The 16532-nt window shown below is 47.3% G+C and overlaps 1 protein-coding gene across 7 annotated transcripts in view; it reads right to left on the bottom strand.

The window, feature by feature from the left end:
• The window catches only part of LOC139385248 (FH1/FH2 domain-containing protein 1-like), a 172313-nt gene that overhangs the window by 42100 nt on the left and 113681 nt on the right, over window positions 1-16532 (bottom strand). For 2 of the 7 annotated variants that reach the window (XM_071130399.1, XM_071130398.1), the window contains exons 11-13: window positions 14006-14128; window positions 9206-9301; window positions 5357-5386 (exon numbers count right to left, since the gene is read on the bottom strand). In XM_071130399.1, the coding sequence (XP_070986500.1) occupies window positions 5357-5386; window positions 9206-9301; window positions 14006-14128 (249 nt within the window). The remainder of the gene's footprint in view (window positions 1-5356; window positions 5387-9205; window positions 9302-14005; window positions 14129-16532) is intronic. The other 5 variants (XM_071130401.1, XM_071130400.1, XM_071130403.1 and 2 more) reach the window with 3 other exon arrangements.

Below are 16532 nucleotides of genomic sequence, written 5' to 3'. Positions count from 1 at the left end.
GAAACAGAGGCAGGCCAGGGAAAGAGAAGAGAGGGTTTAAACATCTGAACAGAAACAGAGGCAGGAAAGAGAAGAGAGGGTTTAAACATCTGAACAGAAACAGAGGCAGGCCAGGGAAAGAGAAGAGAGGGTTTAAACATCTGAACAGAAACAGAGGCAGGAAAGAGAAGAGAGGGTTTAAACATCTGAACAGAAACAGAGGCAGGCCAGGGAAAGAGAAGAGAGGGTTTAAACATCTGAACAGAAACAGAGGCAGGCCAGGGAAAGAGAAGAGAGGGTTTAAACATCTGAACAGAAACAGAGGCAGGCCAGGGAAAGAGAAGAGAGGGTTTAAACATCTGAACAGAAACAGAGGCAGGCCAGGGAAAGAGAAGAGAGGGTTTAAACATCTGAACAGAAACAGAGGCAGGCCAGGGAAAGAGAAGAGAGGGTTTAAACATCTGAACAGAAACAGAGGCAGGAAAGAGAAGAGAGGGTTTAAACATCTGAACAGAAACCGAGGCAGGCCAGGGAAAGAGAAGAGAGGGTTTAAATATCTGAACAGAAACAGAGGCAGGAAAGAGAAGAGAGGGTTTAAACATCTGAACAGAAACAGAGGCAGGCCAGGGAAAGAGAAGAGAGGGTTTAAACATCTGAACAGAAACAGAGGCAGGCCAGGGAAAGAGAAGAGAGGGTTTAAACATCTGAACAGAAACAGAGGCAGGCCAGGGAAAGAGAAGAGAGGGTTTAAACATCTGAACAGAAACAGAGGCAGGCCAGGGAAAGAGAAGAGAGGGTTTAAACATCTGAACAGAAACAGAGGCAGGCCAGGGAAAGAGAAGAGAGGGTTTAAACATCTGAACAGAAACAGAGGCAGGAAAGAGAAGAGAGGGTTTAAACATCTGAACAGAAACAGAGGCAGGCCAGGGAAAGAGAAGAGAGGGTTTAAACATCTGAACAGAAACAGAGGCAGGAAAGAGAAGAGAGGGTTTAAACATCTGAACAGAAACCGAGGCAGGCCAGGGAAAGAGAAGAGAGGGTTTAAACATCTGAACAGAAACAGAGGCAGGAAAGAGAAGAGAGGGTTTAAACATCTGAACAGAAACAGAGGCAGGCCAGGGAAAGAGAAGAGAGGGTTTAAACATCTGAACAGAAACAGAGGCAGGCCAGGGAAAGAGAAGAGAGGGTTTAAACATCTGAACAGAAACAGAGGCAGGCCAGGGAAAGAGAAGAGAGGGTTTAAACATCTGAACAGAAACAGAGGCAGGCCAGAGAAAGAGAAGAGAGGGTTTAAACATCTGAACAGAAACAGAGGCAGGCCAGGGAAAGAGAAGAGAGGGTTTAAACATCTGAACAGAAACAGAGGCAGGCCAGGGAAAGAGAAGAGAGGGTTTAAACATCTGAACAGAAACAGAGGCAGGCCAGGGAAAGAGAAGAGAGGGTTTAAACATCTGAACAGAAACAGAGGCAGGAAAGAGAAGAGAGGGTTTAAACATCTGAACAGAAACCGAGGCAGGCCAGGGAAAGAGAAGAGAGGGTTTAAATATCTGAACAGAAACAGAGGCAGGAAAGAGAAGAGAGGGTTTAAACATCTGAACAGAAACAGAGGCAGGCCAGGGAAAGAGAAGAGAGGGTTTAAACATCTGAACAGAAACAGAGGCAGGCCAGGGAAAGAGAAGAGAGGGTTTAAACATCTGAACAGAAACAGAGGCAGGCCAGGGAAAGAGAAGAGAGGGTTTAAACATCTGAACAGAAACAGAGGCAGGCCAGGGAAAGAGAAGAGAGGGTTTAAACATCTGAACAGAAACAGAGGCAGGCCAGGGAAAGAGAAGAGAGGGTTTAAACATCTGAACAGAAACAGAGGCAGGAAAGAGAAGAGAGGGTTTAAACATCTGAACAGAAACAGAGGCAGGCCAGGGAAAGAGAAGAGAGGGTTTAAACATCTGAACAGAAACAGAGGCAGGAAAGAGAAGAGAGGGTTTAAACATCTGAACAGAAACCGAGGCAGGCCAGGGAAAGAGAAGAGAGGGTTTAAACATCTGAACAGAAACAGAGGCAGGAAAGAGAAGAGAGGGTTTAAACATCTGAACAGAAACAGAGGCAGGCCAGGGAAAGAGAAGAGAGGGTTTAAACATCTGAACAGAAACAGAGGCAGGCCAGGGAAAGAGAAGAGAGGGTTTAAACATCTGAACAGAAACAGAGGCAGGCCAGGGAAAGAGAAGAGAGGGTTTAAACATCTGAACAGAAACAGAGGCAGGCCAGAGAAAGAGAAGAGAGGGTTTAAACATCTGAACAGAAACAGAGGCAGGCCAGGGAAAGAGAAGAGAGGGTTTAAACATCTGAACAGAAACAGAGGCAGGCCAGGGAAAGAGAAGAGAGGGTTTAAACATCTGAACAGAAACAGAGACAGGCCAGGGAAAGAAAAGAGAGGGTTTAAACATCTGAACAGAAACAGAGGCAGGCCAGGGAAAGAGAAGAGAGGGTTTAAACATCTGAACAGAAACAGAGGCAGGCCAGGGAAAGAGAAGAGAGGGTTTAAACATCTGAACAGAGGCAGGCCAGGGAAAGAGAAGAGAGGGTTTAAACATCTGAACAGAAACAGAGGCAGGCCAGGGAAAGAGAAGAGAGGGTTTAAACATCTGAACAGAAACAGAGGCAGGCCAGGGAAAGAGAAGAGAGGGTTTAAACATCTGAACAGAAACAGAGGCAGGCCAGGGAAAGAGAAGAGAGGGTTTAAACATCTGAACAGAAACAGAGGCAGGCCAGGGAAAGAGAAGAGAGGGTTTAAACATCTGAACAGAAACAGGAAAGAGAAGAGAGGGTTTAAACGTCTGAACAGAAACAGAGACAGGCCAGGGAAAGAGAAGAGAGGGTTTAAACATCTGAACAGAAACAGAGGCAGGACAGGGAAAGAAAAGAGAGGGTTTAAACATCTGAACAGAAACAGAGGCAGGACAGGGAAAGAGAAGAGAGGGTTTAAACATCTGAACAGAAACAGAGGCAGGAAAGAGAAGAGATGGTTTAAACATCTGAACAGAAACAGAGACAGGAAAGAGAAGAGAGGGTTTAAACATCTGAACAGAAACCGAAGCAGGCCAGGGAAAGAGAAGAGAGGGTTTAAACATCTGAACAGAAACAGAGACAGGCCAGGGAAAGAGAAGAGAGGGTTTAAACATCTGAACAGAAACCGAAGCAGGCCAGGGAAAGAGAAGAGAGGGTTTAAACATCTGAACAGAAACAGAGGCAGGCCAGAGAAAGAGAAGAGAGGGTTTAAACATCTGAACAGAAACAGAGACAGGCCAGGGAAAGAGAAGAGAGGGTTTAAACATCTGAACAGAGGCAGGCCAGGGAAAGAGAAGAGAGGATTTAAACATCTGAACAGAGGCAGGCCAGGGAAAGAGAAGAGAGGGTTTAAACATCTGAACAGAAACAGGAAAGAGAAGAGAGGGTTTAAACGTCTGAACAGAAACAGAGACAGGCCAGGGAAAGAGAAGAGAGGGTTTAAACATCTGAACAGAAACAGAGACAGGCCAGGGAAAGAGAAGAGAGGGTTTAAACATCTGAACAGAGGCAGGCCAGGGAAAGAGAAGAGAGGGTTTAAACATCTGAACAGAGGCAGGCCAGGGAAAGAGAAGAGAGGGTTTAAACATCTGAACAGAAACAGAGACAGGAAAGAGAAGAGAGGGTTTAAACATCTGAACAGAAACCGAGGCAGGCCAGGGAAAGAAAAGAGAGGGTTTAAACATCTGAACAGAAACAGAGGCAGGCCAGGGAAAGAGAAGAGAGGGTTTAAACATCTGAACAGAAACAGAGGCAGGAAAGAGAAGAGAGGGTTTAAACATCTGAACAGAAACAGAGGCAGGCCAGGGAAAGAGAAGAGAGGGTTTAAACATCTGAACAGAAACAGAGGCAGGCCAGGGAAAGAAAAGAGAGGGTTTAAACATCTGAACAGAAACAGAGGCAGGCCAGGGAAAGAGAAGAGAGGGTTTAAACATCTGAACAGAAACAGAGGCAGGCCAGGGAAAGAGAAGAGATGGTTTAAACATCTGAACAGAAACCGAGACAGGCCAGGGAAAGAGAAGAGAGGGTTTAAACATCTGAACAGAAACCGAGGCAGGCCAGGGAAAGAGAAGAGAGGGTTTAAACATCTGAACAGAAACAGAGGCAGGCCAGGGAAAGAGAAGAGAGGGTTTAAACATCTGAACAGAAACAGAGGCAGGAAAGAGAAGAGAGGGTTTAAACATCTGAACAGAAACAGAGACAGGCCAGGGAAAGAAAATAGCTGAAAATTGCCAGAATCAGTCTTGCTCCGGGTATTAAACCTTTTGCCCTATATGGCTCTATCAACAGAATGGGGTGTTACAATCATTTATATTGTATGTTATACAATGTTATATTCAGCCTCAATGTGATGCTAGATACTGTACACAGTGACAGAATATGGTAACCCTCTTTAGCTATAAAGCTAACGTACCAGAATATGGTAAACCTCTTTAGCTATGAAGCTAACGTACCAGAATATGGTAAACCTCTTTAGCTATAAAGCTAACGTACCAGAATATGGTAAACCTCTTTAGCTATGAAGCTAACGTACCAGAATATGGTAAACCTCTTTAGCTAGAAAGCTAACGTACCAGTGACAGAATATGGTAACCCTCTTTAGCTATAAAGCTAACGTACCAGAATATGGTAACCCTCTTTAGCTATAAAGCTAACGTACCAGAATATGGTAAACCTCTTTAGCTATGAAGCTAACGTACCAGAATATGGTAAACCTATTTAGCTAGAAAGCCAACGTACCAGTGACAGAATATGGTAACCCTCTTTAGCTATAAAGCTAACGTACCAGAATATGGTAACCCTCTTTAGCTATAAAGCTAACGTACCAGTGACAGAATATGGTAAACCTCTTTAGCTATAAAGCTAACGTACCAGAATATGGTAAACCTCTTTAGCTATAAAGCTAACGTACCAGCCCTCTTACATAAGGCCTGAATACAAGTCTCTAATTGGGGATTTGAATTGACGGGTCCATCTGTTGGTTGTTGTCAGGAAGTCTGAACAGCGTGGCGCCTCCCTCCCTCCCTCCCTCCCTCCCTCCTCATCCATGCTTCCTCCCTCCCTCCCTCCCTTCTCATCCATGCTTCATCCTCCCTCCCTCCCTCACCATCCATGCTTCATCCTCCCTCCCTCCCTCCCTCATCCATGCTTAATCCCTCCCCCTCTTCCTCCCTCCATCCTTCCCTCCTCTCTTCCTCCATCTCGTTCCCGCTCTCTCTGTCTCATTCCTTTAAATGACTAACTATCATAATGATTTAAAATCACAACAGCACCTCACAGAAAGTCACATTCTTTGGCCGTGCAGAGGGCTACTCACCAAACGGCACTGTGGCTGGCCTGCTCAGAGCTGCACAAGGAGAGGAAGAATGGACGGAGGGAGGGAGGGCGGGAGGGAGGGCGAGAGGAATTTTGGGCAACCACAACAGCAAGGAAAGAGATCAGGATGGCAACCAGACATTATGAAGGAGGAGGAGAGAAGGAAGAGAGGAGAGAGGAAGAGAGGGGAAGGAGGAGGAGGACAGGAGAGAGGGAAAGGAGGAGGAGGACAGGAGAGAGGGGAAGGAGGAGGACAGGAGAGAGGGGAGGAGGAGGACAGGAGAGAGGGGAGGAGGAGGACAGGAGAGAGGGGAGGAGGAGGACAGGAGAGAGGGGAGGAGGAGGGCAGGAGAGAGGGGAGGAGGAGGGCAGGAGAGAGGGGAAGATGAGGACAGGAGAGAGGGGAAGATGAGGACAGGAGAGAGGGAAGATGAGGACAGGAGAGATGGAAGATGAGGACAGGAGAGAGGGAAGATGAGGACAGGAGAGAGGGAGAGGAGGACAGGAGAGAGGGAAGATGAGGACAGGAGAGATGGAAGATGAGGACAGGAGAGAGGGAAGATGAGGACAGGAGAGAGGGAAGATGAGGACAGGAGAGAGGGAAGATGAGGACAGGAGAGAGGGAAGATGAGGACAGGAGAGAGGGAAGATGAGGACAGGAGAGAGGGAAGATGAGGACAGGAGAGAGGGAAGATGAGGACAGGAGAGAGGGGAGGAGGAAGAGAGGGAAGGAGGAAGAGAGAGAGACAGAAGAGGAAAGAGGGAGTAAAACACACAGAAGGGGGAGAGAGAGTCAGAGACAAAGCTGACATGAATAGAGAGGGAAGTAAGGACTGGTAATTCAGTAAAGATGATGTAGAGTCAATGATACAAACCATTAGACACTCACTATTTATAACATCTAGCAGAAACAAAGGGAGGTTGAAGACAAATGACGATGTCTCTTAAAATGATCACCAACAAATTATTTCATGTCAGTGAGCTGGTTGTCCTTCCAAAACAGCAGCGCATTTAAAAGCTCAATGGTGAACATCAGGCACCTCAAATAATATACTAGTCACCACACTGCCAAACACTGGTGAATGTCATCTATAACAATGTGTGATGGCTATTCCTATTAGTGAAACAAACCCCCCCCCCCCCCCCTGCTTTCATCATAACAACAGTGACCCTCAGCAGGTATATAACCCCCCCCCCTGCTTTCATCATAACAACAGTGACCCTCAGCAGGTATATAACCCCCCCCTGCTTTCATCATAACAACAGTGACCCCCAGAAGGTATATACCCCCCCCCCCTGCTTTCATCATAACAACAGTGACCCTCAGCAGGTATATAACCCCCCCCCCTGCTTTCATCATAACAACAGTGACCCTCAGCAGGTATATAACCCCCCCCTCCCCCCTGCTTTCATCATAACAACAGTGACCCTCAGCAGGTATATAACCCCCCCCCCTGCTTTCATCATAACAACAGTGACCCTCAGCAGGTATATAACCCCCCCCTCCCCCCTGCTTTCATCATAACAACAGTGACCCTCAGCAGGTATATAACCCCCCCCCCCTGCTTTCATCATAACAACAGTGACCCTCAGCAGGTATATAACCCCCCCCCCTGCTTTCATCATAACAACAGTGACCCTCAGCAGGTATATAACCCCCCCCTCCCCCCTGCTTTCATCATAACAACAGTGACCCTCAGCAGGTATATAACCCCCCCCCCCTGCTTTCATCATAACAACAGTGACCCTCAGCAGGTATATAACCCCCCCCTCCCCCCTGCTTTCATCATAACAACAGTGACCCTCAGCAGGTATATAACCCCCCCCCCCCTGCTTTCATCATAACAACAGTGACCCTCAGCAGGTATATACCCCCCCCTGCTTTCATCACAACAACAGTGACCCTCAGCAGGTATATAACCCCCCCTCCCCCCTGCTTTCATCATAACAACAGTGACCCTCAGCAGGTATATAACCCCCCCCCCCTGCTTTCATCATAACAACAGTGACCCTCAGCAGGTATATAACCCCCCCCCCCCCCCCTGCTTTCATCATAACAACAGTGACCCTCAGCAGGTATATAACCCCCCCCTCCCCCCTGCTTTCATCATAGCAACAGTGACCCTCAGCAGGTATATAACCCCCCCCTGCTTTCATCATAACAACAGTGACCCCCAGAAGGTATATACCCCCCCCCCCCCCCCTGCTTTCATCATAACAACAGTGACCCTCAGCAGGTATATAACCCCCCCCCTGCTTTCATCATAACAACAGTGACCCTCAGCAGGTATATAACCCCCCCCCCCTGCTTTCATCATAACAACAGTGACCCTCAGCAGGTATATAACCCCCCCCTCCCCCCTGCTTTCATCATAACAACAGTGACCCTCAGCAGGTATATAACCCCCCCCCCTGCTTTCATCATAACAACAGTGACCCTCAGCAGGTATATAACCCCCCCCTCCCCCCTGCTTTCATCATAACAACAGTGACCCTCAGCAGGTATATAACCCCCCCCCCCTGCTTTCATCATAACAACAGTGACCCTCAGCAGGTATATACCCCCCCCTGCTTTCATCACAACAACAGTGACCCTCAGCAGGTATATAACCCCCCCTCCCCCCTGCTTTCATCATAACAACAGTGACCCTCAGCAGGTATATAACCCCCCCCCCCCTGCTTTCATCATAACAACAGTGACCCTCAGCAGGTATATAACCCCCCCCCCCCTGCTTTCATCATAACAACAGTGACCCTCAGCAGGTATATAACCCCCCCCTCCCCCCTGCTTTCATCATAGCAACAGTGACCCTCAGCAGGTATATAACCCCCCCCTGCTTTCATCATAACAACAGTGACCCCCAGAAGGTATATACCCCCCCCCCCCCCCCCCTGCTTTCATCATAACAACAGTGACCCTCAGCAGGTATATAACCCCCCCCTGCTTTCATCATAACAACAGTGACCCTCAGCAGGTATATAACCCCCCCCCCTGCTTTCATCATAACAACAGTGACCCTCAGCAGGTATATACCCCCCCCCCTGCTTTCATCATAACAACAGTGACCCTCAGCAGGTATATACCCCCCCCCTGCTTTCATCACAACAACAGTGACCCTCAGCAGGTGTATAACCCCCCCCTCCCCCCTGCTTTCATCATAACAACAGTGACCCTCAGCAGGTATATAACCCCCCCCCCCTGCTTTCATCATAACAACAGTGACCATCAGCAGGTATATAACCCCCCCCCCCTGCTTTCATCATAACAACAGTGACCCTCAGCAGGTATATAACCCCCCCCTCCCCCCTGCTTTCATCATAGCACCAGTGACCCTCAGCAGGTATATAACCCCCCCCTGCTTTCATCATAACAACAGTGACCCTCAGCAGGAATATAACCCCCCCCCCCCTGCTTTCATCATAATAACAGTGACCCTCAGCAGGAATATAACCCCCCCCCCCCTGCTTTCATCATAATAACAGTGACCCTCAGCAGGTATATAACCCCCCCCCCCCCCCCGCTTTCATCATAACAACAGTGACCCTCAGCAGGTATATAACCCCCCCCTGCTTTCATCATAACAACAGTGACCCTCAGCAGGAATATAACCCCCCCCCCCCTGCTTTCATCATAACAACAGTGACCCTCAGCAGGTATATAACCCCCCCCCCCTGCTTTCATCATAACGCTGATAAACGTCTCTGTCCCCCCTGGTCTCTGTACAGCACTTTGAGATATCAGCTGATGTACGAAGGGCTATATAAATACATTTGATTTCATTTGGTCTCTGTCCCCTGGTCTCTGTCCCCTGGTCTCTGTCCCGCCGGTCTGTTCAGTATCAGAACTCACCTGAAGGTGTTCCTCTCTGTCTTGTTCCCGTGTTGCACCGGGACCGTCTGGGGCTGCTGTTGCTTCTCAGGGCCAGCCAAGTCAGTAGGAGACGGGCTGAGGACGGGCCGACGGACGGGAGGGAAAAACACACACAGAGGGAGAGAGTGAGGAGCAAGGGTTGCCAAGGCAACAGCAGTACACAACACACACTTCAGCGTCTCCACACAAAAGTGTTTCCTGTTACTCCTCTGAGACAGGGCTCCAAAACAAGGGGGGTGCAGAGAGAGAAAAAGGGTGTTTGTGTGAGCGAGAGTGTGTGTGAGTATGTGTGAGTGTGTGTGTGTGTTTGTGTGTGTCTTTGTTTGTGTGTGTGTGTGTGAGTGTGTGTCTTTGTTTGTGTGTGTGTGTGTGTGTGAGAGAGGGAGTGTGAGTGAGTGTATGTGTGAGAGAGTGAGTGAGTGAGTGAGTGAGTGTGAGAGAGTGAGTGAGTGTGAGTGTGTGTGTGTGTGTGTGAGAGTGAGTGAGTGAGTGAGTGAGTGAGTGAGTGAGTGAGTGCCTCATCGTTTCTACGAGACAGAATAGTTGTAACTTGTTTTTCCAGCAGGCGCTAGTTTGTCAGTGTGTGGGACTGTGAGCGGTCACACATGATGTCAGTCACAGTGGAGGGTGTCCTTAACTAGCTAGTGACTGGACTCAACTAGTATCAGGAGACATTGGTTTAACTAGCTAGTGACTGAACTAGTATCTGGAGACATTGGTTTAACTAGCTAGTGACTGAACTAGTATCTGGAGACATTGGTTTAACTAGCTAGTGACTGAACTAGTATCTGGAGACATTGGTTTAACTAGCTAGTGACTGAACTAGTATCTGGAGACATTGGTTTAACTAGCTAGTGACTGAACTAGTATCTGGAGACATTGGTTTAGCTAGCTAGTGACTGAACTAGTATCTGGAGACATTGGTTTAGCTAGCTAGAGACTGAACTAGTGTCTAGAGACATTGGTTTAACTAGCTAGTGACTGGACTCAACAAGTATCTGGAGACATTGGTTTAACTAGCTAGTGACTGAACTAGTATCTGGAGACATTGGTTTAACTAGCTAGTGACTGAACTAGTATCTGGAGACATTGGTTTAACTAGCTAGTGACTGAACTAGTATCTGGAGACATTGGTTTAACTAGCTAGTGACTGAACTAGTATCTGGAGACATTGGTTTAACTAGCTAGTGACTGAACTAGTATCTGGAGACATTGGTTTAGCTAGCTAGAGACTGAACTAGTATCTGGAGACATTGGTTTAACTAGCTAGTGACTGGACTCAACTAGTATCAGGAGACATTGGTTTAACTAGCTAGTGACTGAACTAGTATCTGGAGACATTGGTTTAACTAGCTAGTGACTGAACTAGTATCTGGAGACATTGGTTTAACTAGCTAGTGACTGAACTAGTATCTGGAGACATTGGTTTAACTAGCTAGTGACTGAACTAGTATCTGGAGACATTGGTTTAGCTAGCTAGTGACTGAACTAGTATCTGGAGACATTGGTTTAGCTAGCTAGAGACTGAACTAGTGTCTAGAGACATTGGTTTAACTAGCTAGTGACTGGACTCAACAAGTATCTGGAGACATTGGTTTAACTAGCTAGTGACTGAACTAGTATCTGGAGACATTGGTTTAACTAGCTAGTGACTGGACTCAACTAGTATCTGGAGACATTGGTTTAACTAGCTAGTGACTGAACTAGTATCTGGAGACATTGGTTTAACTAGCTAGTGACTGGACTCAACTAGTATCTGGAGACATTGGTTTAACTAGCTAGTGACTGGACTCAACCAGTATCTGGAGACATTGGTTTAACTAGCTAGTGACTGAACTAGTATCTGGAGACATTGGTTTAACTAGCTAGTGACTGAACTAGTATCTGGAGACATTGGTTTAACTAGCTAGTGACTGAACTAGTATCTGGAGACATTGGTTTAGCTAGCTAGTGACTGAACTAGTATCTGGAGACATTGGTTTAGCTAGCTAGAGACTGAACTAGTGTCTAGAGACATTGGTTTAACTAGCTAGTGACTGGACTCAACAAGTATCTGGAGACATTGGTTTAACTAGCTAGTGACTGAACTAGTATCTGGAGACATTGGTTTAACTAGCTAGTGACTGGACTCAACTAGTATCTGGAGACATTGGTTTAACTAGCTAGTGACTGAACTAGTATCTGGAGACATTGGTTTAACTAGCTAGTGACTGGACTCAACTAGTATCTGGAGACATTGGTTTAACTAGCTAGTGACTGGACTCAACCAGTATCTGGAGACATTGGTTTAGCTAGCTTGTGACTGAACTAGTATCTGGAGACATTGGTTTAGCTAGCTAGTGACTGAACTAGTGTCTAGAGACATTGGTTTAACTAGCTAGTGACTGGACTCAACCAGTATCTGGAGACATTGGTTTAACTAGCTAGTGACTGTATCTGGAGACATTGGATACATTGGAGAGACTCTACTGAATACCTCCTGTCCAGGCTGACATCACCAGACAACATTACTGAACTTACTGAATGGTAAGTTGGTAAGTTGGTGGTTGAAGATATCCCTCTAGTGGTGTGGGGGCTGTGCTTTGGCAAAGTGGGTGGGGTTATATCCTTCCTGTTTGGCCCTGTCCGGGGGTGTCCTCGGATGGGGCCACAGTGTCTCCTGACCCCTCCTGTCTCAGCCTCCAGTATTTATGCTGCAGTAGTTTATGTGTCGGGGGGCTGGGGTCAGTTTGTTATATCTGGAGTACTTCTCCTGTCCTTTTCGGTGTCCTGTGTGAATCTAAGTGTGCGTTCTCTAATTCTCTCCTTCTCTCTTTCTCTCTCTCGGAGGACCTGAGCCCTAGGACCATGCCCCAGGAATACCTGACATGATGACTCCTTGCTGTCCCCAGTCCACCTGACTGTGCTGCTGCTCCAGTTTCAACTGTTCTGCCTTATTATTATTCGACCATGCTGGTCATTTATGAACATTTGAACATCTTGACCATGTTCTGTTATAATCTCCAACCGGCACAGCCAGAAGAGGACTGGCCACCCCACATAGCCTGGTTCCTCTCTAGGTTTCTTCCTAGGTTTTGGCCTTTCTAGGGAGTTTTTCCTAGCCACCGTGCTTCTACACCTGCATTGCTTGCTGTTTGGGGTTTTAGGCTGGGTTTCTGTACAGCACTTTGAGATATCAGCTGATGTACGAAGGGCTATATAAATAAATTTGATTTGATTTGAACCGGTCCTCTACTGAATACCTCCTGTTCAGGCTGACATCACCAGACAACATTACTGAACCGGTCCTCTCCTGAATACCTCCTGTCCAGGCTGACATCACCAGACAACATTACTGAACCGGTCCTCTCCTGAATACCTCCTGTCCAGGCTGACATCACCAGACAACATTACTGAACCGGTCCTCTCCTGAATACCTCCTGTCCAGGCTGACATCACCAGACAACATTACTGAACCGGTCCTCTCCTGAATACCTCCTGTCCAGGCTGACATCATCTAAGAGAAAGGATGAACTAAGTGCTTTTCTCCAGCTGTGTTAAAGCACAGAGCAGAGTCCCAAATCGCACCCTATTCCCTTATGTAGTGCACTACTTTAGACCAGAGGCAGAGCACTAGTAGTGCACTACTTTAGACCAGAGCCCATGGCTCTCTCCTGGTCTGCATCCCAAATGGAACTCTATTCCCTATAGGGCTCTGGTTAAAAGTAGTGCACTATTTAGAGAATAGGGTGCCATTTGGGACTCAAACCAGGCGAGAGCAGGGCACAAGCCCTCTTCAGTGGGTTAAGACTGATCCTCTCCTTTCACTGCCACTTTAATTAGTCAGACCTCTGTGGTCCCAGGTTCTCAGGAAGCTTTAATGGACTTTACCACAGTAGAAACATGAGTGAGTGAATGAGATGGTGAGTACGTGAATGAATGAGAGATCCAGAGAGACAGAGAGAGAGAGACAGAGAGACAGAGAGAGAGACCCAGAGAGATCGAGAGAGAGACCCAGAGAGATCGAGAGAGAGACCCAGAGAGATCGAGAGAGAGACCCAGAAAGATCGAGAGAGAGACCCAGAGAGAGACCCAGAGAGATTGAGAGAGAGACCCAGAGAGACCGAGAGAGAGACCCAGAGAGACCGAGAGAGAGACCCAGAGAGACCGAGAGAGAGACCCAGAGAGACCGAGAGAGAGACCCAGAGAGACCGAAAGAGAGACCCAGAGAGACCGAAAGAGAGACCCAGAGAGACCGAGAGAGAGACCCAGAGAGACCGAGAGAGAGACCCAGAGAGAGACCCAGAGAGATCGAGAGAGACCCAGAGAGATCGAGAGAGAGACCCAGAGAGACCGAGAGAGAGACCCAGAGAGACCGAGAGAGAGACCCAGAGAGACCGAGAGAGAGACCCAGAGAGACCGAGAGAGAGACCCAGAGAGATCGAGAGAGATCGAGAGAGACCGAGAGAGATCGAGAGAGAGATCGAGAGAGAGACCCAGAGAGACCCGGAGAGACCCAGAGAGAGACCCAGAGAGACCGAGAGAGAGACTCAGAGAGAGACTGAGAGAGACTCAGAGAGAGACTCAGAGAGAGACTCAGAGAGAGACTCAGAGAGAGACTCAGAGAGAGACTCAGAGAGAGACTCAGAGAGACTCAGAGAGACTCAGAGAGACTCAGAGAGACTCAGAGAGACTCAGAGAGAGACTCAGAGAGAGACTCAGAGAGAGACAGAGAAAGACAGAGAAAGACAGAGAGACAGAGAGACAGAGAGACAGAGGGTGATGGAGGTGTAGTCAGACCTGCTTGCGGCTCGAGAAGCAGAAGGAGCAGGTTCCTCAGAGATGGAACCAGCCTTGTTAAAGTGCCGTGACCTCCTACTGATCCCCAAGGCAGACATGTGGTGACTGAGGAATGATCGCCCCCTAGTGGCCAGGACAGGACAGGACAGGAGAGAGAGGAGAGAGAGGAGAGGGGTAACAACCATGGGTTCATGATGGCTGCGTATCAGATGGCACCCAAAATAGTGCACTACTTTAAACCAGAGCACAATATAGGGAATAGGGTGCCATAGGGCTCTGGCCTAAAGTAGTGCACTATATACAGTGCCTTGCGAAAGTATTCGGCCCCCTTGAACTTTGCGACCTTTTGCCACATTTCAGGCTTCAAACATAAAGATATAAAACTGTATTTTTTTGTGAAGAATCAACAACAAGTGGGACACAATCATGAAGTGGAACGACATTTATTGGATATTTCAAACTTTTTTAACAAATCAAAAACTGAAAAATTGGGCGTGCAAAATTATTCAGGCCCTTTACTTTCAGTGCAGCAAACTCTCTCCAGAAGTTCAGTGAGGATCTCTGAATGATCCAATGTTGACCTAAATGACTAATGATGATAAATACAATCCACCTGTGTGTAATCAAGTCTCCGTATAAATGCACCTGCACTGTGATAGTCTCAGAGGTCCGTTAAAAGCTCAGAGAGCATCATGAAGAACAAGGAACACACCAGGCAGGTCCGAGATACTGTTGTGAAGAAGTTTAAAGCCGGATTTGGATACAAAAATATTTCCCAAGCTTTAAACATCCCAAGGAGCACTGTGCAAGCGATACTATTGAAATGGAAGGAGTATCAGACCACTGCAAATCTACCAAGACCTGGCCGTCCCTCTAAACTTTCAGCTCATACAAGGAGAAGACTGATCAGAGATGCAGCCAAGAGGCCCATGATCACTCTGGATGAACTGCAGAGATCTACAGCTGAGGTGGGAGACTCTGTCCATAGGACAACAATCAGTCGTATATTGCACAAATCTGGCCTTTATGGAAGAGGGGCAAGAAGAAAGCCATTTCTTAAAGATATCCATAAAAAGTGTCGTTTAAAGTTTGCCACAAGCCACCTGGGAGACACACCAAACATGTGGAAGAAGGTGCTCTGGTCAGATGAAACCAAAATTGAACTTTTTGGCAACAATGCAAAACGTTATGTTTGGCGTAAAAGCAACACAGCTGAACACACCATCCCCACTGTCAAACATGGTGGTGGCAGCATCATGTTTTGGGCCTGCTTTTCTTCAGCAGGGACAGGGAAGATGGTTAAAATTGATGGGAAGATGGATGGAGCCAAATACAGGACCATTCTGGAAGAAAACCTGATGGAGTCTGCAAAAGACCTGAGACTGGGACGGAGATTTGTCTTCCAACAAGACAATGATCCAAAACGTAAAGCAAAATCTACAATGGAATGGTTCAAAAATAAACATATCCAGGTGTTAGAATGGCCAAGTCAAAGTCCAGACCTGAATCCAATCGAGAATCTGTGGAAAGAACTGAAAACTGCTGTTCACAAATGCTCTCCATCCAACCTCACTGAGCTCGAGCTGTTTTGCAAGGAGGAATGGGAAAAAATGTCAGTCTCTCGATGTGCAAAACTGATAGAGACATACCCCAAGCGACTTACAGCTGTAATCGCAGCAAAAGGTGGCGCTACAAAGTATTAACTTAAGGGGGCTGAATAATTTTGCACGCCCAATTTTTCAGTTTTTGATTTGTTAAAAAAGTTTGAAATATCCAATAAATGTCGTTCCACTTCATGATTGTGTCCCACTTGTTGTTGATTCTTCACAAAAAAATACAGTTTTATATCTTTATGTTTGAAGCCTGAAATGTGGCAAAAGGTCGCAAAGTTCAAGGGGGCCGAATACTTTCGCAAGGCACTGTATGTAGGGAATAGGGTGCCATAGGGCCCCAGACTAAAGTAGTGCACTATATAGGGAATAGGGTGCCATATATTTCAGACACAATCGAAAAGAGGGTTAACACCAAATGAGAAACCAAGGAGGCAGACAGACCCACAACACCAGACAGACAGACAGGCTAGAGCACAGACAGGCTAGAGCACAGACAGGCTAGAGCACAGAGGACAGACAGGCTAGAGGACAGACAGGCTAGAGGACAGACAGGCTAGAGGACAGACAGGCTAGAGGACAGAGGACAGACAGGCTAGAGGACAGACAGGCTAGAGGACAGACAGGCTAGAGGACAGACAGGCTAGAGGACAGACAGGCTAGAGGACAGACAGGCTAGAGGACAGACAGGCTAGAGGACAGACAGGCTAGAGGACAGACAGGCTAGAGGACAGACAGGCTAGAGGACAGACAGGCTAGAGGACAGAGGACAGACAGGCTAGAGGACAGAGAATAGCAGCAACCCAGAAACAGAACGTAGATAGATCGTGCACGACGGAGAAAGCTAGAAAGAGACTTAAGTATTTCAGGAAAAAGGGGCAACAGGATTTACGCTCCTGATTCCTAACAGCTTCTGG

The sequence above is a fragment of the Oncorhynchus clarkii genome, chromosome 26, assembly GCF_045791955.1.
Source record: "Oncorhynchus clarkii lewisi isolate Uvic-CL-2024 chromosome 26, UVic_Ocla_1.0, whole genome shotgun sequence".
Classification (NCBI taxonomy): Eukaryota; Metazoa; Chordata; class Actinopteri; order Salmoniformes; family Salmonidae; genus Oncorhynchus; species Oncorhynchus clarkii.
This window is presented reverse-complemented; position numbering and strand designations above follow the sequence as displayed.